General features: G+C 62.2%; 1 protein-coding gene across 1 annotated transcript; it reads right to left on the bottom strand.

The window, feature by feature from the left end:
- Positions 1 to 194: 194 nt before the first annotated feature.
- Positions 195 to 23,066, bottom strand: KLHL22 (kelch like family member 22). Its single transcript, XM_051973320.1, has 7 exons — positions 22,926 to 23,066; positions 13,540 to 13,769; positions 9,216 to 9,381; positions 7,775 to 8,493; positions 6,479 to 6,671; positions 1,821 to 2,054; positions 195 to 1,149 (listed from the first exon to the last, which is right to left on the bottom strand). The coding sequence occupies exons 2-7, from the start codon at positions 13,743 to 13,745 to the stop codon at positions 772 to 774; spliced, it is 1,896 nt and encodes a 631-aa protein (XP_051829280.1). The 5' UTR covers positions 13,746 to 13,769; positions 22,926 to 23,066; the 3' UTR covers positions 195 to 771.

Below are 23,066 nucleotides of genomic sequence, written 5' to 3'. Positions count from 1 at the left end.
TGCGGGCGGGCGAGGGAAGCTAAGGAGGAGACGCCAGGAATTCTGAAGATGACATTATCAGGTAAGGTCGTGAAATCTGGCCGGGGGGTGGCCGGGGGGGAGCCCAATGAACGCCCACGCCCCGTTCCTCCTGCCACATGGGCCCGACGCTCGGAAACGGCACCGTCCAGTAAAGGCACAGAAGCAGATCGAGGTCGGGTCCTAGGAATGCAATAAAGGCCTCCTAGACAATTTTATTATTTCATCGGTGAACTGAATGGTTTGAAAAAGCCCCCCAGTAATCCATGCCCTTTCCCTCTTCAGAACTGGTTCTAACCCTCCTGCCTCCGGAGGCCCGCTCTGGGCCTTGGGGCGCGCTGGTCCCCGCCCCTCGGGGTCAGAGCGCTCGTCCTCAGGAGGCCAAGGGGCCCCCGGCTCTGCCGCTTACGCCTGACCGCCCCGTCCGGAGCCTCCGCTGCCCGGAGACCGTGACCGAGCCCGAGGCCGCCAGCCTGCCCGCGAGCCTGGCAGCCGCAGGCAGGAGGGAGCTCTGGCTACAAAGTTTAAAATCTCTCTTTAAAAAACCCTTCTTTGTACACCTCGCCCCTTAGTCGGGCGCTTTCTCAAAGAGCTCGCGGGGCCGGCCGGTTGGAGGGCCGCGGCCGTGCCGTCGGCGGGCGCCCTGCAGAGGTGCGGGCCGGAGGGGGGCATCCAGTTCTCCCGCCGAGGCGTTCTCCCTTCCCGAGGCTCCGCCGTCTCTCCTAAAATCCCGGAGGGGATCCCTCCCCAGGCTCAGTCCTCGCTGGAGTTGTCGAACTCCTCCCAGTCAGACACGCTCATCACCTCCGAGGCCAGGTCGGGGTCCCGCTGGCCCCGCTCGGGGTGCCAGCTGGGGGTGCGCCGGGCCGGGTCTGTGAGCAGCGACCTGGGCAGAGTGAGCACGCAGGCCGCCAGGCCCGAGATGGCGTTCTCCAGCTGCGGCCCCTCCTCCCAGCAGTCCTTCTCCACGTCGTAGACGTGGACGTAGCTCATGCGGCTGCCTCGGTTGTGGGAGCGGCCCCCCAAGACGTAGATCTTATTGTCGAGGACGGCGATCCCCGGCTCCCCGTGCCCGGCGGGCAGGGGGCAGACTGCCGTCCACTGCCTGGTGCTCGGGCTGTAGTACACCACCTGCGGAAGAACGGGCAAGCGCCGGGTGAAGGGAGGCAGGGAGGCCGGGAGGGAGATGCCGGCGACCACAGGGCAAGCTGCCAAGCCCGTGGCCCCAGGGGACCCCGGGCTGTGGGCACCGGACAAGGGGAGGCTCCTGGATGCCCCTAAGCAGGACCCCCAGCCCCAGATGACTTTGCCCATCTCTCATTCCCCGACTCCCCCTCAGAGCTCCTCACTGAAGACTTCCACGTGATTCCCCAACAACCCCGAGGGCAGAAACCGGGCACCTCCCATTCTTAACGCCCGCACAGTGCCAGGCACTCCGGGCACCGGGCTCCTTCCCGTCGGGCTCCATGAAAGACTCGGTCATTAACCGGAGGGAGAGGGGGAGGGAGACAGCTCATCACCCCATGGGACAGGGGCCCAAATGGAACTTTTGCACCTCCCCAAGTGTCTAGCGCGTGGTTCTGCACACAGTAGGTGCTCAATGTCTCACACAACTGAGTTGTTCAACTGGAAATAAACCCCACGAGACTTTGGAGTCAGGTGCCTGTCTTGGCTTTAGGCCGGTGGCAGACCCCCACTGCTCCCCGGGGGCCAGGGATCCATCGAGCACAAAGACGGGGATCCCCGGCCGGGGAGAGCAGACTCGGCGGGTCCCCCGCCCCCCGCCGTCCCCGCCCTCTCACCTGGTGGACGTCTCTCCGGTAGCCCGAGTCGTTGTTGCTGCCGCCGATCACGTAGAGCTTGCCCAGCAGGGTGGCCATGCCGTGCCAGGCGCGCCGGACGGGGCCGTCGGCCAGCGCCTCCCAGCAGTTGGCGTCCGGGTCGTAGCGGTGCAGCTCCTTCAGGTAGTCCTCGCCTCGCCGGCCGCAGGTGATGTACATCTTCCCGTCCAGAGTGGCCCCCGCGTGGGCGTACACCTGCACGGAGACGGGCCGGGTCAGACAGGCGGGGGCTGGAGATGGAGGAGGGCACGGTGGCGACCGGCCGCGTCCAGCAGAGTCCTGTCCTGGTCAGGCTCGGCCCGGCCGGCTCCAGAAGGGCAGAGGCGGCTTCCCCACCCCGTCCTCCCAGGCCCTGCCGCCTCCGGGGGCACTGACCGACAAGGCACAGAACCTGCGGCCGGCCTGTTTCTGACCCTCAGGGCAGAGGTGGGCGGGCTCAGGGTAACGGGCACCCTTGTCCCCCTCCCTCGTGAGGGGATGGCGGGGGGCAGAGGAAGCTGCACCCACGAAGGCTCTGCATAGGGCAGGCACCGTGAGCACTGCTGCAGAGGGAGGCTCGGCCTTCGTCCTGCTGGGAGATCCTGCCAGGGTGGCCCCCCAGCCAGAGGGAGCACCCGGGGGACACGGACGGAGCACCTGGGGGACACAGGAGCACCCAGGGAGACACAGAGGGCAGAGGGAGCACCCAGGGGGACACAAAGACAGAGGGAGCACCTAGGGGACACAGACGGAGCACCCAGGGTGGCTCCCAGCCAGAGGGAGCACTCAGGGGACATAGACGGAACACCCAGGGAACTCAGAGGGCAGAGGGAGCACCCGGGGGATACAGACGGAGCACCAGGGAACTCAGAGGGCAGAGGGAGCACCGGGGGACACAGAGACAGAGGGAGCACGTGACCAAAGGAGAGGGAAGTAATCAGCAGAGGGAACAAGTCGGAGAAGGCCTCCCTCTGCGAATCGAATCCCAGGATCCTGTACACAGCCCGCTCTGTTTGCACGTCGCCCATCGGGCCCAAGCTCTCTGGGAGATCCCCGGCACTCAGCAAGGCGCCCGACCCACACTGGAAGCTCCATGGAAGCTTAGATTCCTTCCCCAGTCTCAGGGAGCAAAGACTGACGAGGCACTTCCCACGGGCCAGGCTCACGTACCCGGCTCTCGCTACACATGCCCAGAGCTCACCAGCTGCGTGGGCAAGGTCCGTAGTGAGCCGGGCAGGCCACTAGAGGGCAGGGGTTAATCCCTTCTGGACCAGTGAGCCCTGTCCTTCCCGCACAGTGGGGGTGGGGGTGGGGGGTCCGGACTGGGCAACCCGCCCGGTGCCTCGTTCCTCTGGGTCAGGACGAGCCAGAGCGCGGCGTGAGGAGATAGTGACCGGCCCGGCAGCGACGGCCACGCTGAGCCAGAGCTGGGAGGTGACCGGCCGCCCGCGGCCCAGAGTCGCCGCTCCAGAATCCCGCCAATCCTTGGGTTTCACGGCCCCGCCAGCTCTGAGCGTCCTTGGGGGTAGGGTGGGAGGGGGCCCCCCGGGCCTGCGAGGCCTCCTCTTCCTCCCTCCTTTCCAAGACGAGCCCACACTATCGCCATCGCGGGCTTTAGAGGCGGCAGGCGGCCGGGCATGCAGTGTGCGGCCATTTCCCTTCCAATTAGCAGAAGTCGTAAGTCATAAAACAGATTTTTCCCCAAGGAGAAGGAACAGAAAGAGCCCTGTCCCGGGGAACTGGGAAACCTGGGTGGGAGTCCCGGCCAGCGCTCAGGAGCTGTTACACTGAGCGAGTGTCCCACCCTCTCTGAGCCCCGGCTGGGAAATGCGGACACGGGGGCGCGGCAAAGAGAGGCCCCTGCAGGCCCCGCAGAGCTGCCGGACCGAGGGGAGCCGGGGGCTGCGGCCCAAGGGCGCAGACGTGCAGTGGGCCCCCTTCTCGGGAAAGAACTCCTGCCACGCCAGGAATGGGCACGAGGGGGCACCGTTGCTGTCTCAGTTCCTCATCTGCAAAAGGCCACGGGGAAGGAAATGATGAACCTCCAATGGGTCAGAGTCAGATTCTGAGAGACGGGCAAAAAGTGAGAGAGAGAGAGAGAGGCAGAGAGAGGGCGAGACAGAGAAAGACAGACACAAAGAGACAGACAGAGACAAAGACACACACAGAGACAGGTAGAAAGAGAAGTGAGAAAGAGGCAGAGACAGGAGAGAGGAAAAGGGAGCAGGGACAGACAGAGCTCTGTGTCTCAGGCCAAGTCTCCGGCTTCGAAAACTCCAATCTAGTCTCGGTGACCCAGCTTTAGCTAAAATACGGACACAGTTTGTATACACGGATCCTTTCCTTTTTAAAAACTATCTCTGGAGTGCAAAAATATTTGTAGCAGCTCCTTTAAAAAATGAGAACTGGCTTTTTATTTTTCTAAATACAAGCAAAGGTAGTTGTCACCCTTGCAAAACCTCGCGTTCCAAGTTTTTTGTCCCTTTCTTCCCCCCATCCTCTCCCTTAGGCAGCAAGTGATCCAATACGGATTGCACGTGAGCAGTTCCCCCATTTATCACGCTGCACAAGAAAAACCAGATCAAAGAGGGGAAAAAATGAGAGAGAAACAAACAAGCAAACGACAAAAAAGGTGAACACACTATGTTGAGAACCCCACTCCGTTCCCACAGCGCTCTGTGGCTATGGACCGTTCTTTCCACACCAGGTCTACGGGAAGTGCCTTAATCACCTGGGTGTTGAAGAGAGCCGCGTCCGTCAGAGTTGATCATCGCATAATCCTGCTGCTGTGAGCAATGATCTGGTCCTGCTCACTTCCCTCGGGATCGGTTCCTGGAAGTCTCTCCAGGCTTTCCCGAAATCCTCCCGTCGGTCGTTTCTTACAGAACAATCACATTCCATAACATTCGTATCCCACAACTCCTTCAGCCGTTCCCCAGCTGACGGCGCCCCCTCAGTGGCCGGTCCCTTGCCACTACAACAAGGGCCGTGGGGCCGCTCGTTTTCTGGGCAAAAAAGGGAGGGAGTGCTCATCAATTGGGAAATGGCCAAACGAGTCCCGTGGTGGGGACGTGAGAGAAAATGCTGTGTTCTAAGAAACGACAAAGGGACCGGTTTCAGCAAAATGTGGGGAGACCGACGAGCTGATGCCGAGTGAAGTGAGCAGAACCGGGAGAACCCGCGCCCCGGAGCAGCAACACCGTCAGATAAGTCCACCGTGAATGACCTGGCTCTTCCGGGCAACCCAATGATCTGAGGCAATTCTGGAGAACTCACTGTGCAACACGGGGCAGCTCCGGAGACAAACTGGAGTCGGAGCGCAGACCGACCCCCTTTTTTTAGCCCCTCCATTTCTCTGGCTTTTTCCCCTCCAAAACATGGCTTAAGTGGAATCGGTCTGCGCGACTTCACATTGTGCTCCCCATTCACTATGGGCAGGAAGGAGCAAATAAAAACGACACATTTCACAAAAGATTTTTGCGCGGCGAATGAGTAACTAGGCTTGCACCTAGGAAGAGCCTTCTCTGGGGGCACAGGCAGCACCTGGACTAGAGAACCTCAATAAAAGGCCATTTCTGGCAAAGGCAGGGGAGGGAAGGGGCGCTCCTGTGAGTAACCGCCAGCCCCGCGCGGATCAAACTCAGTGAGAAAAGGGAAGCGGGACGTCCCATGTCTGCAAAGACGGGCTGGCTCTGAGCGGGAAGGGGCTCCAACGCCCAGTGGGGAAGCTGGTCCTGTACCCCAGGGCGGCCAGAAGCCGCGGAGTTTGAGCCAGGTACAGCGCCCGGCAGGCCCCGTGCTTGGGGGGGCAGCGGAGGCCAGGGCCTGCCCAGAGGGAGGCTGGGCGAGCTGGGCAGGGAGACGGGGATCCGACGAGGGGCCCCCGGGAGCCGAGGAAGAAGCCGGGAAGGCAGAGCTGATACTGAGGGGCCAGGCAGCCCAGGAGAAGGCTCTGGACAAGGCTAAGGTGTCCCATGCACGCCCGAGGCAGTGGCGCGGTCTTTAGGGCTATGGCGGGTCTCGGGACAGAGCAGAGCTCAAGGGCGCGGCCCATTGTGGGGGTGCCCAGAGCCGAGGGGAGCGGGGCCGTGAAGAAAGAGCGCCCAGCAAAGGGCTCCCCCACACCGTGCTCCAGGGCCAGGCCTGGAGTCAGGAAGATTCCTGATTCTGAGTGCAAATCCAGCCTCAGACACTTCCCAGCTGTGGGACCTGGGGCCGGGCTGTCATTTCAGTCTGCCTCAGTTTCCCCAACTTTATCTCTCCCCCAGAACTGAGGACTGATGAGATCCTATTCGTAAAGAACTGAACACACCGTCCCACCCACAGAAGGGGCTTCCTCGGCCCCTTGGTCTCCAGCTCATTTTGCGGATGAGGAAACTGAGGCAAACAGGGTGAAGGGACTTGCCCGGTCCCCGGCTCCCAAGTGTCAGAGGCCACATTTGAACTCAGGTCCCGCAGGCCCGGCATTCTGGCCACGAAGCCCCAGCCGCCCTGACACCATCCACGCTGACGCCGCCTGTGAGCAGATGGCGCCCTGAGCCGATCTCAAGCAGGTCAAGGACCCTCCTGCCTGGCTGGGGCGTGGGGCCCCCCGCTGTGGGGTCGCGCCCGGTCCGGCGGCCGTGCCGCGCGCTCCTCACCTCTCTCTTGAGCGGGGCCACGTAGTCCCAGGCATTGGTGTCGGGGTCATAGCGCTCCACCTCCTTCAGGTCCGCGTGGTAGTCCCGCCCGGCCACAGCGTAGATGTACTTGCCCAGGACGCAGACGCAGAGGTCGGCGTGCTCTTGCTGCAGGGACTGAATCTGAAACCACCTGTTGTGCCTCGGGTCGTACCTGGGGAAAGGAACAGACCGGGGGCTGGGACCTCTCGGGGTCGAGGTGGCTGAGGACTGTCCCCTCAGACGGGAGTCATCCGGCCCACACATACCCCTCCCCACTGTTGGTAAAGCCTGGGGAGGCCTGGGAGGAGCACCCTCCATCCCGCCCCGAGACCCCCCGACGCCGGCTCTGTATCTCCTTGGAGCGCCCAGTAGGGGCTTTGTGGATGTTGGATCACATCCGGTCCCTTCAGCCCAGGCCGCTCACCCCAAGCACAGGCCCCCAAACCACCAGAGGCCTTTAGTAAGTAGCTCTCTACCAGGGGAGCCAGCAAGGAGGCACCCTTGGGAGAAACCCCCTGAAAGGGGCTGGCGTGGGGTCAGGAAAGGCCGAGGCCAGGCCCCGGGGTGGGAGACGGAGGCCCCGAGCCAAGCCGGGCACCTGCCAGGCCACAGAGGCAGTGGGGGGGGGTTGTGAAATGGGAGGGAGGGATGGGGTCCAGATTGGCAGAACCCTCAAGCGTGCAGACCTGGGAGGGGGGGAAGGGCAGGGGCCGCCAACAGGGAGGTCTAGAGGGAAAGGGGCCGGCTCGGCGTCCCCAGGGGCTGACCTGGATGGAGTGCCCCCCGAGCAGCGGAGCCCAGAGAGGGGGCGGCCCCAGATGGGGTTGGGGGCCAGACCACACGGCCCCCCCATCTCAGCGATGACCCTGGAGGCCCCTGTGCACCAGCAGTCAGGCCGCAGAAGGCCCAGAACCCTGAGGGGACCTCTGAGAGCGACCACCCCACCTCCTCCACAGCCCCAGTGTGGCCACGGGGCCCTCCCATCAGTGAGAAAGGGTGGGCTTCCCTTGGGGAGCCTTCTCCAGCCCCTGCCCCCTCCTTCCCCTTCTCCAGGTTAAACCTCACTGCCCACCCTGAGGCCTGGCCTTGTGACCCCTGCAAACACGTAGGATGCGGGGACCTGAAGGAGGATGGGGGCTCGGCAAAGGGCCGAGTGAGCGCCGGAGGCCCCCCCCATGGTTGTGGGGGCCCCGCCTTCCTGCTCTCGCCCCGCCCCCTGCCCTGGGGCCCCGCCTTCCTGCCCTCACCCCGCCCCTGCCCCGGGGCCCCGCCCACCTCCAGCATCTGGACTCGGCCCGGAAGCCGCGCACGTTGTTGTCGCCGCCGATCAGGTAGACGAAGTTGTGCAGGACGGCCACGCCCTGGTTGGACATGCGCGGCGCCAGGGCGGCGGTGAAGTGGCGCCACTCGCCCAGCGTGGGGTGCAGGTACTTGGCCTGGTCGCTGAGCACGGTGGAGGGCGTCGAGTGCATGCCCCCGAAGCCCACCACGCAGCGGAACTCGGAGCGCAGCGCCGTGTGCGCGCTCTGCAGGCTGGGCTGCAGGCTCTCGTGGCGGTGGTAGCGCAGGGCGCTGCCCACCGTGTCGCGCAGCGGGCAGGGGCTCAGCTTGTCGTGCAGCCGCTGCAGCAGCTGCAGCTCCATCAGGGGGAAGCGCACGGTCTCCAGCAGCTTGGGCGGCTCCAGCAGCGACACCTGGTCGGCCTCGATCTGCTCGGGCGTGTAGTGGTAGAGCAGCGCGCCCTCGTACACCTCGTTCTCGCAGCTGACCTCCAGCCGGTCGCTGCTCAGCAGCGCGTACACCTTCTCCAGCGGCAGCTGCCGGTACTTGTCCGTGCGGCAGAAGGCCACAAAGTTCCTGAGGATGTAGGAGTCCAGCTGCTCCGTCAGCCGGCCCAGCTCGAAGAGGTCGGCCAGCTTGTACACGTCCAGGATGTTCTCCTCGTCCACCCAGGACATGAGGAAGTCGCAGCAGAAGTGGATGATCTCGGGGATCTGGGGGGGAGGGGCTCGCTGAGGGGGGCGCCCCGGGGGCTCCGAGGCAGAGGCTCCCCTGGGAGCACAAGCCCCGCCTGCATCGGGAGAAGCTGCTTCCTGGTGCTCAGGGGGTGCACGCCCCCTTTGGCACGCTGGGCTGAAGGAGCTGCTGCCCCTCGCCTACAGACAAGGCTGTGGCCCCCTCAGCCCCTCCCTGCCCCCCACATGCCCAGCTCTGCCCCCTCAGCCCCTCCCTGCCCCCACGTGCCCAGCTCTGCCCCCTCAGCCCTTCCCTGCCCCCCACATGCCCAGCTCTGCCCCCTCAGCCCCTCCCTGCCCCCACGTGCCCAGCTCTGCCCCCTCAGCCCCTCCCTGCCCCCAAGTGCCCAGCTCTGCCCCCTCAGCCCGTCCCTGCCCCCCACATGCCCAGCTCTGCCCCCTCAGCCCCTCCCTGCCCCCACGTGCCCAGCTCTGCCCCCTCAGCCCCTCCCTGCCCCCACGTGCCCAGCTCTGCCCCCTCAGCCCCTCCCTGCCCCCACGTGCCCAGCTCTGCCCCCTCAGCCCCTCCCTGTCCCCACGTGCCCAGCTCTGCTCCCTCAGCCTGTCCCTGCCCCCACGTGCCCAGCTCTGCCCCCTCAGCCCTTCCCTGCCCCCTACATGCCCAGCTCTGCCCCCTCAGCCCCTCCCTGCCCCCACATGCCCAGCTCTGCCCCCTCAGCCCTGCCCACCCCGGGTCTCACCTGGAGTTGGCAGGCAGCCACCAAGGTCTCCTGGACGTTGTGCAGACTGAGTTCCAGCTCAGAAGTGTAAATGAAGTTGAGAATCTGGCACATGGCATTGTAGGAGACGCCGTGGATCAGGACCTCCTCCTGCTCCATTTCCCGCAGGCCCCCTGCAAACATCCCCCTGACAAAGGAAGGCACAGGGGAAGGGAGGTCAGGCCCACGGGGAAGCGAAGGCGACACGCCTGTGCGGGAAATGGGTGGAAGGGCCGGGAGATCAGCCGCTGCCTGTAAGTCTGGAAATCCCTGGAGGCGCCAGCAAGGTCGGAGCACAAAGGAGGCCCCCTGGGGGGGCTCGAAGCTACCAGCAAGTCGGGGGCCGCATGAGCGGCCCGCACGGGGCCCGCGTCAGGTGCAGCTTCTGGCACTGGTTCCCTGCAGAGCCGCCCTCTGGCCCCGGCCCGGGAGGACCCGCGCCTGCAGCTCCGGCCACAGCTCCCTGGGCGACCCCCACATGGTGGGGCCGGGGGCCACGCGTACCTCACGTCACCGGCCCGGACCCGGACGGCCCAGATTCTCCGCAAAGACCCAAAAGCCGAGGCTGGAACCCAGGGACAAGAGGCCCCTGCTCCCTCGGGCGCTTCGGCTCCCCCACGGCCCCCCGAGTTTCTCTCCAGCCGGCACTGGTGATACCCACCCCCACTCTGCCCCAGGGCCCTTGACGGAGAAGGGAACACTTAGGGAGCACCGACTACGGGCACTGAACTCAAGGCTCCCCTGAGACCGTCTCGCTGGAGGAGGAAACGGTGGCAAAGAGAGGCCGCGTCTGGTGCCGGAGGCCGGGACGGCAGGACCGGAGACTGGCACACGCGGGCCAGCGGCCGGCTTCAGAGAGGCGGAGGCGGCTGTGTTTGGTCAAACCCTCTGGCAGCGCCGCCGACGGAGAAGATCCAAGAGGGCGCCGCCGGGTCATCAGGAGGAGGCTGTCAGATGGCAGGTGCTAGATCTGGTGACCGGCTGCCACGGGGGGAGGGGCAGGGGGCAGGAAGGCCCGGCCCGTGGAGCCGGGAGCACGTGATGGCAGCGGGGGTGGGGGCTGCGCCCCCCCCTCCCCCCGGAGCCGCACAGATTCACCAGCCTCCCTCTCTCCTCCGGGGTCGCGGAATCCGGCAGCGTGACCAAAGTCAGGAGGCGGGGGTGACCCCGGGCGTCCCTGCCGCCTGACCAAGCTCCAGCTTCCCCAGAGCCCTAACTCGGCAACAGGCTGGGGCCTGTCAGTCACCCTTAACCCAGGGAGTCCGTCCGGCTCAGCGGGCCTGGCCGCGCCCACGCTGCGGCTCCTTGGGGCCACCCGGACAGACGGGCACTAAGGGTGGGTGAGATGCCCTCCCCCCGAAGGGCCGGTGCCCCAGCACCCCACGCATCCCTGCCCCAGACGGCGCGGCAGAGTGCCCCCAGCTGTACCACAACCTCTCTCAGCGCAGAAGGGGCAAAGGGGGCAGAGATGAACGACTCTCAGAGTCGAGGTCAGGTCTGGAAGGCGGCGGGTTTGAGGGGCACAGACGAGTCCGGCTCTGGGCCCCCGGGCTAGCGATCCCACCTGGAACATCTAAAAGGCGCCTGAAGCTCGGGCCGAGAGGGGGCAGAGGCGGGACACGCCGGCGGGAGCGTACCCAAGGGGGCGCCTAGGACAGGAGCTCAGGCGCGCCCTGCGAGGGAGCACGGGCCGCTGAGGAGCTGGCCAAGGGACTGAGAAGGGAGAGCCGACGGGGGCCAGAAAGCAGGGGCTGCCCGGGGTCAGAGGGTCAGCAGGACGGGCAAGGCTCAGGATGGGGGGAAAGCTCAGAGAGAGAACAGCCTCAGCTGCGTGACAAAGCCAGGAGGCAGACCGCCAGCACGTAGAAGTGGGAGGGGGGAGAGCAGGAGGGGGGAGAGCAGGAGGGGGCAAGCGGGAGGGGGGTGAGTAGGAGGGAGGGGAAGTGGGAGGGGGGTGAGCAGGCAGCCCACAGAAGCAGCTTGGTCAGGGAGCATGGTGGAAAGGGCGGGGGGAGGGGGGCGGCTGGCACTGCCAGACTGTAAGTGGGGTCCAGTGGCGGGGGGTCCAAATACAGTGGGGAAAGAACAGCAGCCGGGGTGAAGGGCAACGTGCGAGACAGCCAGAGCCAGTGCGGGGAGACGGGGATGGCTGAGGAATCGTCTGCTGCAGGAGAGGCAGGATCGGGGATCGGGGTCCCCCGCAGAAGGACTGGCCGGGGCCAGGGGAAGGGAGAGAGAAGAGAGAACAGGACACGGGGCAAAGGGCACAGAGAGGCAGCTTTCAGAGAAAGAAACCAGAGCTGTCAACGGCGAGGAGAAAGCACGTTCTAAATCACTAATAAGTCTGCGGTTCAGCGGTTGTGGTCGTGTCCGACTCTGCGGGATCCCACCTCGGGCTTTTTCAGAAGAGATGCTGGAGTTATTGGCCATTTCCTTCCCCGGCTCATTTTACAGATGAGGAAACTGAGGCACCCGGGGTGAAGTGACTTACCAAGGCTCACCCAGCTAGGAAGGGCCCGAGATGGGATTTGAACTCGGGAAGATGAGCCTTCCTGCCTCTGGGCCTGATGCCCCCCGGCTGTCCCCATCAGTCATCAGAGAAATGAAAATTAAAATAAGCGAATCCATCTGAATGGCAAAGATGACAGGAAGCTGGCCGGCGCTGGAGGGGGATGAGAGGATGCCCGGTGGTGAAAAGCGACATGGGGCATCGTGCGGGAAGCCGGCAGTTCTGCTCCCAGGTCTGCGCTCCAGAGCTCGAGAAAGGAAAAATACAAAAATCCATCGGCAGCTTTTTGTGGCGGCGAGCAGGTGGAAGCCGAGGGACGCCCCCCGAGGGGGGAACGGCTGCACAGGAGGGACGACCATTGGGCTGTACCGGATGACGGGCGGGATGGTTTCAGAAGAAGCAGATCTGTGTGAACTGCTGCAGAACCAGGAGAACACTACACGCTGCAGCAGCAGACCCGCAACACTGATGGCCTGCGAAAGACTCTGGACCGCGGCTCCACACGACGGCCCGTCGCCTTTCCAAAGGCTTCCCGATGGGAGCCGTGGCCTCCTCCGGGGAAAGGGCCGCGGCCTCGAGCGGCCAAGGGAAGCTTTTCCCTCCTTCCCTTTTTTGCCTTTTTTGCGGAAAGGGCTGACGTGAAAATGGGCTTTGCAGACTATGCGATTTGTAATGGGTTTGGGGGAGGGTTTTGCCTTTTCCTTAGATGAAGGAGGGAGAAAGGGGAGGAAATCTGGGACTTAAAAAAAGTTTAAGTGCTTAGAAAAAGATAAGATAAAGGGACTGAGAGAAGAGAGACCTGATAGCAAATGGACAGTTTTCTCAGGAAGGAAACAAGGCCTTCCCCAGGGGAAGGACGAGGAACTCTGCAGGGCAGAGAAGGCTTGGCCCCGGGTCTGTGGGAATGGGCAGAGGATCGATGTCTCGTGGTTGGGAGGGGGGGGGAGGGGAGGGCCGACGGAGGCCGGCTACGGCCAGGCTGTGGTGCGGTCAGCCAGCCCAGCGGCGGGCATTTCTCTAGCGATGACCAGTGGCTCCTGAATAAGGCGGAGGAAGAGGATGGTGGGAGTGACGCAGCCGGGGGCAAGGGCCCAGAGAGCCCAGGACACAAGGGAGCGGAAATGCCGACAATGGGACTGAAGCTGAAGCCCAGGAGGGGCAAGTCAGAGCAAGGCTGAGGACGTGCAGAGGGGCAGGGGAGGGAAAGCACCGACGGGAGCCAAGTCGAAGCGCCCCGTGGGCGTCGGGGAGGCCGGGGAGCGCCAGAGGGCATCTAGGTGAACCACAAGGTCAACCAGCACAACCGGCTGGGGAGGAAAGGAGGGACCGGAGCTGGAAGAGGGCCCCGGAAGCCAGTCTACCTGTCATTTGGGTTTGGGCAGAAAGCCTGGACTGGGAGGACTTCAAGGAGTCTTAAGGGAGAACCTGGAAGTGACAGAGGGAGCGCGTACTCCCTGAAAGGTAAGTAGGAAAGCACTGGTCACTCCAGGTATTCGAGTGAGGTCAGAGGGCCCCTTGTAAGAGGAGACGCTGCTTGGGGCTCCTCCTCCAGCTCATTCAAGGTCCCTGGGCCCTCTGGAACGGGGCAAGGTCAGAGGCAGAGCAAGACTGGGCTGCACGGGGGAGAGGCTGCACTAAATGCCCCCCCCCCCGACTCGCTTGTCCAAAGCCAGAAAGGACGGAGGGAGGGAGAGGAGGAGAGAGGGAAGGGAGGAGGGAACAGAGGGAAGAGAGGGAAACAGAAGGAGAGAGAGAAGGAAGGAGGAAAAAAGGGAGGGAGGGACGAAACAAACTCACCGGAAGTAGTCACAGGAAGCAGCCAGGAGGATCCGATGAGCTTCTATTTGTTTGCCTTCCACCACCAAGACGACATCAAACAGAATGCCGCTGTCCCGGAGGGCCAAGAGCCCGCTGAGCAGGGACTGGGAATGCTGGGCACTCCGGTAGGTGTTGCTGTTGCAGTGCTGAGCCATGGGCTCGGGGGCCGCCTGGTCTTCTGCCATCCCGGGCAGGGTGGCGTCAGCCAGCTAGGAGAGCGGAGAACGGGACAGATGAGGGGCAGGGCAGCTCCCAGCTGCCCCACCTCCCAGAGCACAGAAACAGAGGCCTTCGAGGTCACCAGGCCCCTCCTGAAAAGGGACCCCTCCCCAGCGTTCCTGCCAAGAGGGCACGGAGCCCTGCCCGGCAGTCGGGTCTCCTCAGGACCAGCTTTCGCTTGGGGCTCCCCACCTTTTCTGGCCCCTGTAGCCCTTGGCTTTCAGTAACTCTTCCCATGCCCCCATTCAGTGGGAAGGAAAGGAAGTCTATTTACCACACCCATGGATCTAAGAAATAAAATAAAGAGATGAATTTCAAAGATCGGTCACCATTTTTCTAAACATTTACCGATAAATCAATCAAATGATGGGCATTTATTAAGTGTTTACGATACCCTGGGCCCGGGGATACAAAGAGAAGGAAAAAACACTCTCTGTTCTCAAGCAAGGACCTTGTAATGGGGGAGGCAACATCTGGACAAGATCCTCGTGAAAGATGAAGACTCGGGGACGGAGCAGCCAGAGAGCGCGGGAAGGCCCCCGGCCCACCGTGGCGGCCGAGCCCTGACCGAACCTGAAATTCTCAGAGGGGGAGGAAGCGAGATAATGAAGTACGGCGCACACCGGGACGGCCGGAGGGGCAGGACCACGGGGTGCAGGAGGACGGAGCCAGAGAGCGCGGCAATGGGCGTCACAGGTGAAAAACCCAGAAAGAAACAAGGATCCGGGCCGGGAAAAGTTTTCAGTGCCAAAGGAGAGAGAAGATTTGATTTTGGAGTCACAAGGTAGAAGACTGGGGTGGGGGGTGGGGGGAGAAATGAGAGGGAGAGAAAAAGAGAAAACAAGAGAGAAGATAAAGACAAAGAAAATGATAGAAAATAAGAGATAGGAGGAGAGAGAGAAGGGGGAAAGGGGAGAGAGAAAAAGGAAGATGAAGCAGAAAAAAGAGAAAAAGAAGAAAAGGAGGAAGAGGGAAGAGGAAAAGAAAAAAGAAGGAAAAAAAGAGACAGAGAGAAAGGTAAGCAAAGAGAAAGGAGAGAGAGAACAGGTGTATGTTTGGGGGCCGAGGCCTGACATGACAATTCCCTTAAAAATACATGGGAGAATTCTGCCAGGAATTCAATGTGCAACATCATTCTCTTTCCTTGTTTGAAAATCAGGACGTTGGTTTGCCCTTCTCCGACTCCAGTACTTCTCCCGCCCTGCCCGAGTCCTTTCTCTCCCCCAGGGTGGAAGCTCGGGGCTCTTCGAAGCCCACCACGCCGAGTTCTGCTCTGCTCGGGAGCTCCAGCTAGGGCCCCCGCTCTCCAGGTTGGGGGTTGGGTTAGCCCGTTTAAGCCTAAGCTAGTGCTCTGCCCCCTTGTTCCAAAGCCCAAGCTTGGCCAGCCTCAGCCTTGCCTCCGGCAGGAAGGATTACAGGCCCGAGGTCCCGTTATCTAGGACCAAGAATCGCTCCCATTTGTTACGACAGTTTGGGGGTTTGTGGGGTTTTTGCAGAAGGATGTAAAAACATGCTCGCTAAGAGAAAGAAATTAATTTGTAACATCACTGCGCACGTGGGTCAGGCGTCCCCCCCGTGCCAGTTCTGCAGCAGACCCCGAGGGCCCAGCTCCCCAAGGGGCAGAGGGAGTCGTGGGCAGCCAGTTCTCCTCCGTCTCCTTCCCAGACCGAGCTCCCAGAGCCCCAATAGAGTCCATGGGCAACGAGCTTTCCTCTGAAGTTTTAAAAACCTCCTCTCCATCTCATCTTTCTCTCTTCCTTCTCCCCTCCCACTCACCATGCCCTCCTAGAGCTAATGCAATCTGTGACTAAAAATACCAACAGACTCCCCAAGCGCTTCCATCCACGTCGCCCATCTCCTCCCAAGGGAAGACAAGCTCTTAGCACACAGTAGGTGTTCTATAAATGCAGGTTCCCTTTCTTTCCCTAACTAGACTCCCGACTTCTCGGGCTTGTCCTAGAGATGCAATTAATTCACAGTGGCGGAAGCTGCTTTGGAAGCCATAATGCACTGCCCCAAAATGTAGTAACCCAGGAGTTCTTCTGCCTCCTGAGCCCCAGGGGCAGCTCGGCTCTGACAGCCACGTGACATTCTGGGCCCGCAGGGGAGAAGCCTCCCGAAGCCACAGTTCCAGGGAGGGGCGACTCAGAACCCAGAGGAGCTCCGCTGCTGCCAGATTCAAAAGGGGTCCGATCCTGGAGGCTCACGAGGCGTGAGAGGGCAGAGGAGTCAAGGCTGAGGGCTGGCAGCGGCCTCCGAGGGCCCCTCATCTTCCAGGTAAGGGGTGGAAGGTTCGGGGATTTGCTCGAGGTCACTGTGGCAGGAAGTGGCTGTCAATCAAGGCTTCTCGCTGTGGATCTCGATGTCACATAGCCTACTGTGGGGCATCTGCATCAGCCGCCTGCTAGATCTGGTCTCCTGGCAGATCAGGAGGCTCTCAATACAACTTAAGACCCAGGTACCTTCTTCCAGGTGCTCAATGTCTAGTCAAAGAATATAAATCAGTTTAATGACAGTTTTCTCTTAAGTCCAGGCAGGCCAGCCGAAGAGATTGGCTGACTTGCCCTAAAGCTCTAGAAGACTATATCCTAAGGTGGCTTTGGATCCAAGGCATCGTTGGGGGAGCAGCGAAAGTGGCCCAAGCGTTCTGGAGAACAATCCGAAGCAAGACCGGAAGCGTAGAAAACTGCGTGCCCTTTGACCCAGCAATCTCCCTAAGTCTAGATCCCCAAAGATCTAGGGAAACTATTTATAGGAGCTTTTTTTGTCCGGGCAAAGAAATCTGCTCTAAGAAAGGGCGGGCAAGATGCCCATCAGCTGACGCCGAGCAAGGAGAGCACAACCTGGAGTGACGCTGTCCAAAGACTGGCTCTGAATGACCTAGCTGCTCTGCTCCAGGCGTGATCCGAGGCGCCTCCAAAGAGCTTAGGTTATCACCTCCCGAGAGAAGGTGTCTGAATGCAGAGGGAAGCATCATTTCTGCCCTTTTTTATAACATGTTCTCGTTTTGGGGCTTGCTTTGGATTTTTTTGCCGCGGGACTAACATGGAAAGGCTTTGTATGATTTGACAAGTGGAACGGATATCCCATTTCTTATCTTCACGATGGCTGGGATGGGAACAAGAAGAGAGGATTCAGATCACAGAAAGTAGATATAAATGAATGTTAAAAAGAATAACACATTTTGGTGGGTTCTCCGTCCTAAGAAAATCACAGATTCAAGTCTAGCTTTTTAAAAACTTATCTTGAAATAATTGAGAAATCACTTCCGTAACACCCTCAAAAGTCAGTGATAAGTGAATATACGACATCTGCTACAACTCAAACCGGCGCCGGACTCCATGGGCCTTCTTTCCTCCCATTTCAGAGGGACAATTCCTTTTTGTCTTCCTCCTAATAAAGCTGTGTGCTGCATGCCCCCAACATGCCCCACAATCACTCCCGCTCGCTCTCCCGGCCTTGACAACTGGCTCCCGCTCTGCGTCCAAAACTTGCTGCGGGCTCCTCTCCCCTAACACCCCAATAATCTTCTAGCTGCTGTCTTCCTCCTTTTCTCAGCCAGCTCCACCGACTGCTCTCCCCTCCACGGCCTCCCTAACCTGCCTCAGGGGCGCCGGCCGCCGCTCCACTCGCGCTGCTCTCCTGGCTTCCCAGCAGGCCGTTCGCCTTCCTTTCCCCAGCCTGGGTCCTATGAAGCCCTGGGCCTCCGAGCTGTGTCTCCCATGAGGTCCCTGCACCGACTTCCTTCTCTTCACCCTCCTCTCTCGGTGTTTCCAGGTGTCGGCGTCTAGCCCTCGGCGCTCTCTCACCCAGTCCCACCGCCGCATGGGTGAGATTCATAATCTCACTCCTGACCCGATTACTCACTGGCTGCCCGGAGCCTCCCGGCGGGCCGGCCTGATACCCGGGCATCTCACCCGGACACCCAAGTGACAAAAACCAAGCTCACCCAACTCTTACCATGCCCAAGTCTGCCGGGCCCCCGGTTCTGGACTCTCCGGACACCCGAATCTAAATCTGCTCCTAGGGCGCCACAGCCACTGCGGAGCTGCCAGATTCATCCGGCAAAGCAAAGCTCCCATCAGGCCCCGCTTCGGCCTCTGAGGGCTGACCCGGGCGACCAACTGAACTCTTTCACTGGGGCTTCGAGGTCTTCAGGGAGTTGCCCCCGGCTCCCTTTCCAACTTGCCTCCTCCTCTTGCGTCTCCCCGATTCCCTCCAAGGCTTGGAGAGCCCTCCCAGAAAGCCGCTCCTACAACTGCAGCCCATCCCACGCTCTCCTTCCTTTCACTCAGTGCGGACTCGGTACTTTCGAAACTTCACGTGGGCTTACCTAGTCTGCTCAACTGTAGGGCGAGCTCCCGGGGGCAACATTTACATCCCATACTCGCCCGGGGTCTCATTCTAGCTGATAAACATGTGAGACACATCGGATTTCGGCCCCTCCCCAAGAAGACAGCTCTGGAACCTTCGTCCCGCTGCGTCTTTCCTTGTCCCTGGAATCCCTCACCTCCTAAGGCCCTGTCAGGATTTCAGGATAAAATGCCACCTCCTCCCACCCACGCGGGGAGCTGTCCCTCCCCCACACTCCTCTGGCACGTCACTCAACAAGCCCTTAGCAAGAGCCTGCTGTCTGATAGCCTTGTGCTCTTTCCTGGGGATCCAGAGACCCCTCCCACACACACCCGCCTCTAACTGCCAAACTGCCATTCATGGGGACATCTGGCAGTCCCCCCCCAACATCTCCAACTCCACATGCCCCAAAGAGAATTCATCATTTTCCCGGACTAAACGCTCCCCTCATCCCAGCCTCCCTATTACTGTCCAGGATCCCCCAGGTTCCCAGTCACTGAAGCTTCCCTCATGCTACCCTTGCCCTTTTACTCACCCCATACATCCAATCCCCTGCAAAGGTCACGTCTACCTCCCCTGGACCCAAGCAGCCGCGGGCCTCCTCATCTTTCATCTGGACGGCTGCTCTCCCTGCCTCAAGGTCCTACACTCTGACCCGCCTTCTCGGCCTCTCCACTGCCCGGTGAGGTCCGGGGACCCCCGTTCCCTCCGGAACAAATCCTTGCTTTGGCATCCAGAGCGTGTCCCCAGCCTCCTTCCTTCCACGGGCCTCCCGCCGGCTCCTCCACCTCCCAACCCAAGGCACTTGGGCCGGCTGTCCCCCACACCCGGAGCGCTCCCCTCCCTGGCTTCCAGCTCCCAGCTGAAGAGGCGGCTCCAACCCCCCTTTCTGCCGGGAGACCTTTCCAGGTCTCCCCGGCTGCTGAGCTCAGCCTCCCTCTCTGCAGATTTTCTATGTACCTCGTGCTTTTAATTAAGCTCTATTTAAGACCCGCCTCCCCTTCCCCTGGATGAGAAGGCAGAAACAAACAGAAGATCCTGCTGCAAGTACAGAGAAGCAAAACCCATTTCCAACTGGCTGGGCCCGAAAAAGCGCCCCCCGACCTGCCCCGAGTCCATCGCCCCTCAACGGGACGCAGCAGACGACCGACCGTGAAGGAGCCAGCTCTCCTCCGCAAGGCAATGACACGAGACGCCGCCCAACGGAGAGTGCCCCCCCTCAGAAAAAGGAAGGAACCGCTCTCCCGGCTCCGCTCCCTTCCCCGGCACCATACGGGTCTTCCCAGGCTTCGCCTCAGCCTTTCTCACAATGCAGGAGACGTTCCCGAGTTACGCCCATGCTGTCTTCCTCACTCTGGGCAAAGGTGGCTCTGCCTCGGGGTCCCTGGCACTCGGCACGGGAGCGGGCACACATCAAGGGCGGGGCCCTTTACCATTCTCTCCCCCCACAATAACGCTAAGATGTTCTCTGGCTCCCCAAGCACCTGTATAAGGCTCTTTCCATTGGACAAGCTACCTGGTCTTCTGGATGACATCACCAGCCCAACTCTTATCTCAAGAAGCCTGAGGCAAGGACCTAAAACTCGGAAGGTTTAGTTCCCTCTACATCGTCCAATCCCGTGCTTAGCGTCCGGGGAGAAGCTTCCTCCGGGACTACTCGGCGAGGCAAGGTCAGGGACGCGACCGGAGCCAGCCCCACGCTGCCCGCAGCATCGCCCGCTCGCCCCCAAAACATCACCACCAGTACTGTGTCCTGGGCGAGGCGGGAAGAAAGGCCACGGAAGGCCCTCACTGGGGGAGCAGGTGGCGGCCGAGTCCGGACTTCGCGGGCTCACCCACCGATGGGGGTTTCTGGCCAGTCAGGGAGCACTCGGCTCCGACGTCCGGTGCCCCCCGACCCCACTCCCCACCCTGGGCCCGAGAAACCAGCTGAACGATCGGAAACCTCGGCCACCATTCATCTCTGGGCTGCCCTCTCCTGGGGGCGGCTCTGCCCTGCCCCACCCAACGACTTGGCCGGAGCCACTCCCAGTGGCTAAAATCCCTCTGCCACGATTGGTTCGTTATTCCTTTGTTGCTACCCCATGAAAAGGGGTGCCGCTGTTTCTCATTTCTGCCACTTCTGTGGTTCCTTGTGGGGAAGGAGGGGGCAGGTCCCCTCCATATTCTCCATATTCTAAAGAAGCTTCTAGCCCCTCCAAGCTGCCCAACCTGGACCCTTCTTTCTCCAGAACATCCTGAAGGCCACCTCGTATCATGGAAAGTGAACCTCCGTGGAACCCAAGGGTGTCCCCGCAGCTTCCCCCGCCGAGAAGTGCTGCTCTTCAAGGCTCCCGAGGGAAGCCCGTGGCCAGGGCCAGCTTCCCAGAATGGAGGCTGGAACTTCCCAAGGTTCTGGGGTTCGGGGTCTGAGGAGAGATGGGGGAGGGCTGGGGGCGGATCCGTCCGGCACATGCTGCCTCCCGTCTCTCCGGGGCCCTGTGGCCAGCAGTCAGGGGCGGGGGACGCCGGGCCCCTTACCACAGAGGACCCGAGATCCGGGAGATGCCGTCACTCCGGGTTCTTGGACCTTTCTGACAGTTGGTGGCAGTTGGTGGTGAGTGGGAGGAAGACAGGCCCCTTCTCCACGAGGACTCTTCCCTTCGGCCTGGCTCAGGGGCTGGGCCCGATGGGCCTTTTTTAGTTGGGGAGGGGGCTCTGCCCTCTCCTGGGCTCTGGGTTCAGGGTCCTGGCTTGTCAAGACAAGAGTATTCCTTTTCCGAGATGGGTTAAGCTGAGGTCACCGAGTTTCCCAACGACTCTGAAACCCTAGGACTAATTAGGGACGGGTTGAAAGGGGAAGTGGCGAAAGCCTTGGTGATAGCAGAACCGCAACAGCTCATGCTGGGAAAGTGATGGGTTCTGGGTCTCGGCTGGTGGATAAACTGATGAACCTGGAAGACGCGCTAGAACCTGCCTTGGTCATTTCCCAGTTATCTGTGCGCCTCTGGACACATCCCTGCAATCCTGTGCCTCAGTTTCCCCAGCGCCTCCCTTTAAGGCTGTGAGAACCAAATGAGATAAAATCCGTAAAGCCCTTCACAAATCTCCAAGCTGGCTGCTCACAGCCATGACTTGCAAAAGCCCCCGCGGTGACCGTCCCAAGCCCGGGGACGGCCACTGTCACGGCCGCCCCCGCCATCCCCCCATCCCCCCGCTCTTCACCTGTCACGGCCGCGCCCCCCCTGCTCCTCACCTGCGCTAGCCTCCTGAGTGCCGCCCTAACACATCACAGGGACCCTTTCCTCATCCCCAAATGTGCTTCCTGCTGCCACAGCCACTCCCCCACGGCCTCTCCCCCAGCCTGGCCACTGCCCCCCATACTCCAGCTCTTCCCCACGACCCTCCCCCACCCCGGTGACTGCCCCGGAACGGGTGGACCCTCGGATGGCTCCGGTTCCTCGGGCTGGAAAACCTACGGAACCCTCGGCCAAAGTCACAGAGCCAGGGACGAGGCCGAAGCAGCCGGACCTCGCCCCGCCTGAGGCCGCCCGAGGGAGAGGGGGAGATGGCGCCTCCGGAAAACCCCATTGGGGGTCAGAGATCCCCCTCCCAATGTGAGCCAGCAAGCTGGGGTGAGCTGAAGCCTCATACCTGGCGCCCCAAAGCAATCAGAGGGGTGCAGGCGAGGATCCAGGGAAGAAAATGGGGCACTGGGGTGCAGAAGGAAGCCTTGGGTCCTCTCAGAAAGCCTGCCTTTCTGCAGGAGGGGATGGGGAGTCCCCAGGCTCCTGTAAGAGGGGATGGGGAGCCCCAGGCTCCTGTAAGAGGGGATGGAGAGCCCCCAGACTCCTGCAGGAGGGGATGGGGAGCCCCTAGACTTCTGCAGAAAGGGATGGGGAGCCTCTAGGCTCCTGTAAGAGGGGATGGGGAGCCCCAGGCTCCTGCAGGAGGGGATGGGGAGCCCCTAGACTTCTGTAAGAGGGGATGGGGAGCCTCTAGACTTTGGCAGAAAGGGATGGGGAGCCCCCAGGCTCCTGTAAGAGGGGATGGGGAGCCCCAGGCTCCTGCAGGAGGGGATGGGGAGCCCCTAGTTCCCTTTCTCCAGGAGAGGGAGGCCTGAGTTGACTAGGGTCACCTCCCTCCTCCCCACGTGGCTGCCAGAGCCGGGGGCCGGTCCCCAGGACGCTCTGGGCCCCCCATCCCCCTCACTCCCATCCCCGCTCCCATTTCCGAGCCTTTGCGGGGCCGGGAGTCCCAAGCCTGGCTCGCATTCCCACCCCGAAGGCTTCCCACTGGTCCGGGGTTCAGGTCTGTGGCGGGCAGGTCCCGCCCGCACACAGCAGGTGCACACTCAGTCCCCCAGCAGCGGGTGAGGCGCGATAAGCGGCGATCACTGAGGGCCCGGCGGGGCCGGGAGTCTGGGTGCTCGGGCCACCACAGGTGGCGGGGCCGGCGGCGCTGCCCGGGGTGACCGACAGCAGACAGGGGCCCGCCCGCTCGGAGATCCCGCCGCCGCTGCCTCGGGGCCCCGGGAACCCACAGAGGCCGGAGAGGCCGTGACCCCCCAAGGTCACGGAGGAGGGGGAGGGCGCCGGAGGAGGGGCTCGGAAACCCGGCGGGCGCGCCCCGCCTCAGCCAGCCCGGCCCGGCGGCCCGCCCGCACCATTCATTAGGCGCCTGCTGTGTGCCAGCCCCGAAGGCAGCCCCCCGCCCCCTCCTCCCTCGCCGGGGGGGCCCTGGGGAGGGGACGGGGGGCGGGGCGGGGGCGCCCCGGCTCGGCCTTCTCGGCGCCCGGCCTAGCTCCCACTCACCCGCTTGGCTCCGGCTCCGCTCCTTCCTTCGCTCGCCCCGGGCCGAAGCCGCCTCCTCAGCCCGAGCTGCGAAGACGCGACGCCGCGGCCGCCGCCACCTCTGCCGCCTCTGCCTCCTCGGGGGCGGGGCCGAGCGGGGGC

Source organism: Antechinus flavipes, chromosome 1, assembly GCF_016432865.1.
Source record: "Antechinus flavipes isolate AdamAnt ecotype Samford, QLD, Australia chromosome 1, AdamAnt_v2, whole genome shotgun sequence".
Classification (NCBI taxonomy): Eukaryota; Metazoa; Chordata; class Mammalia; order Dasyuromorphia; family Dasyuridae; genus Antechinus; species Antechinus flavipes.
This window is presented reverse-complemented; position numbering and strand designations above follow the sequence as displayed.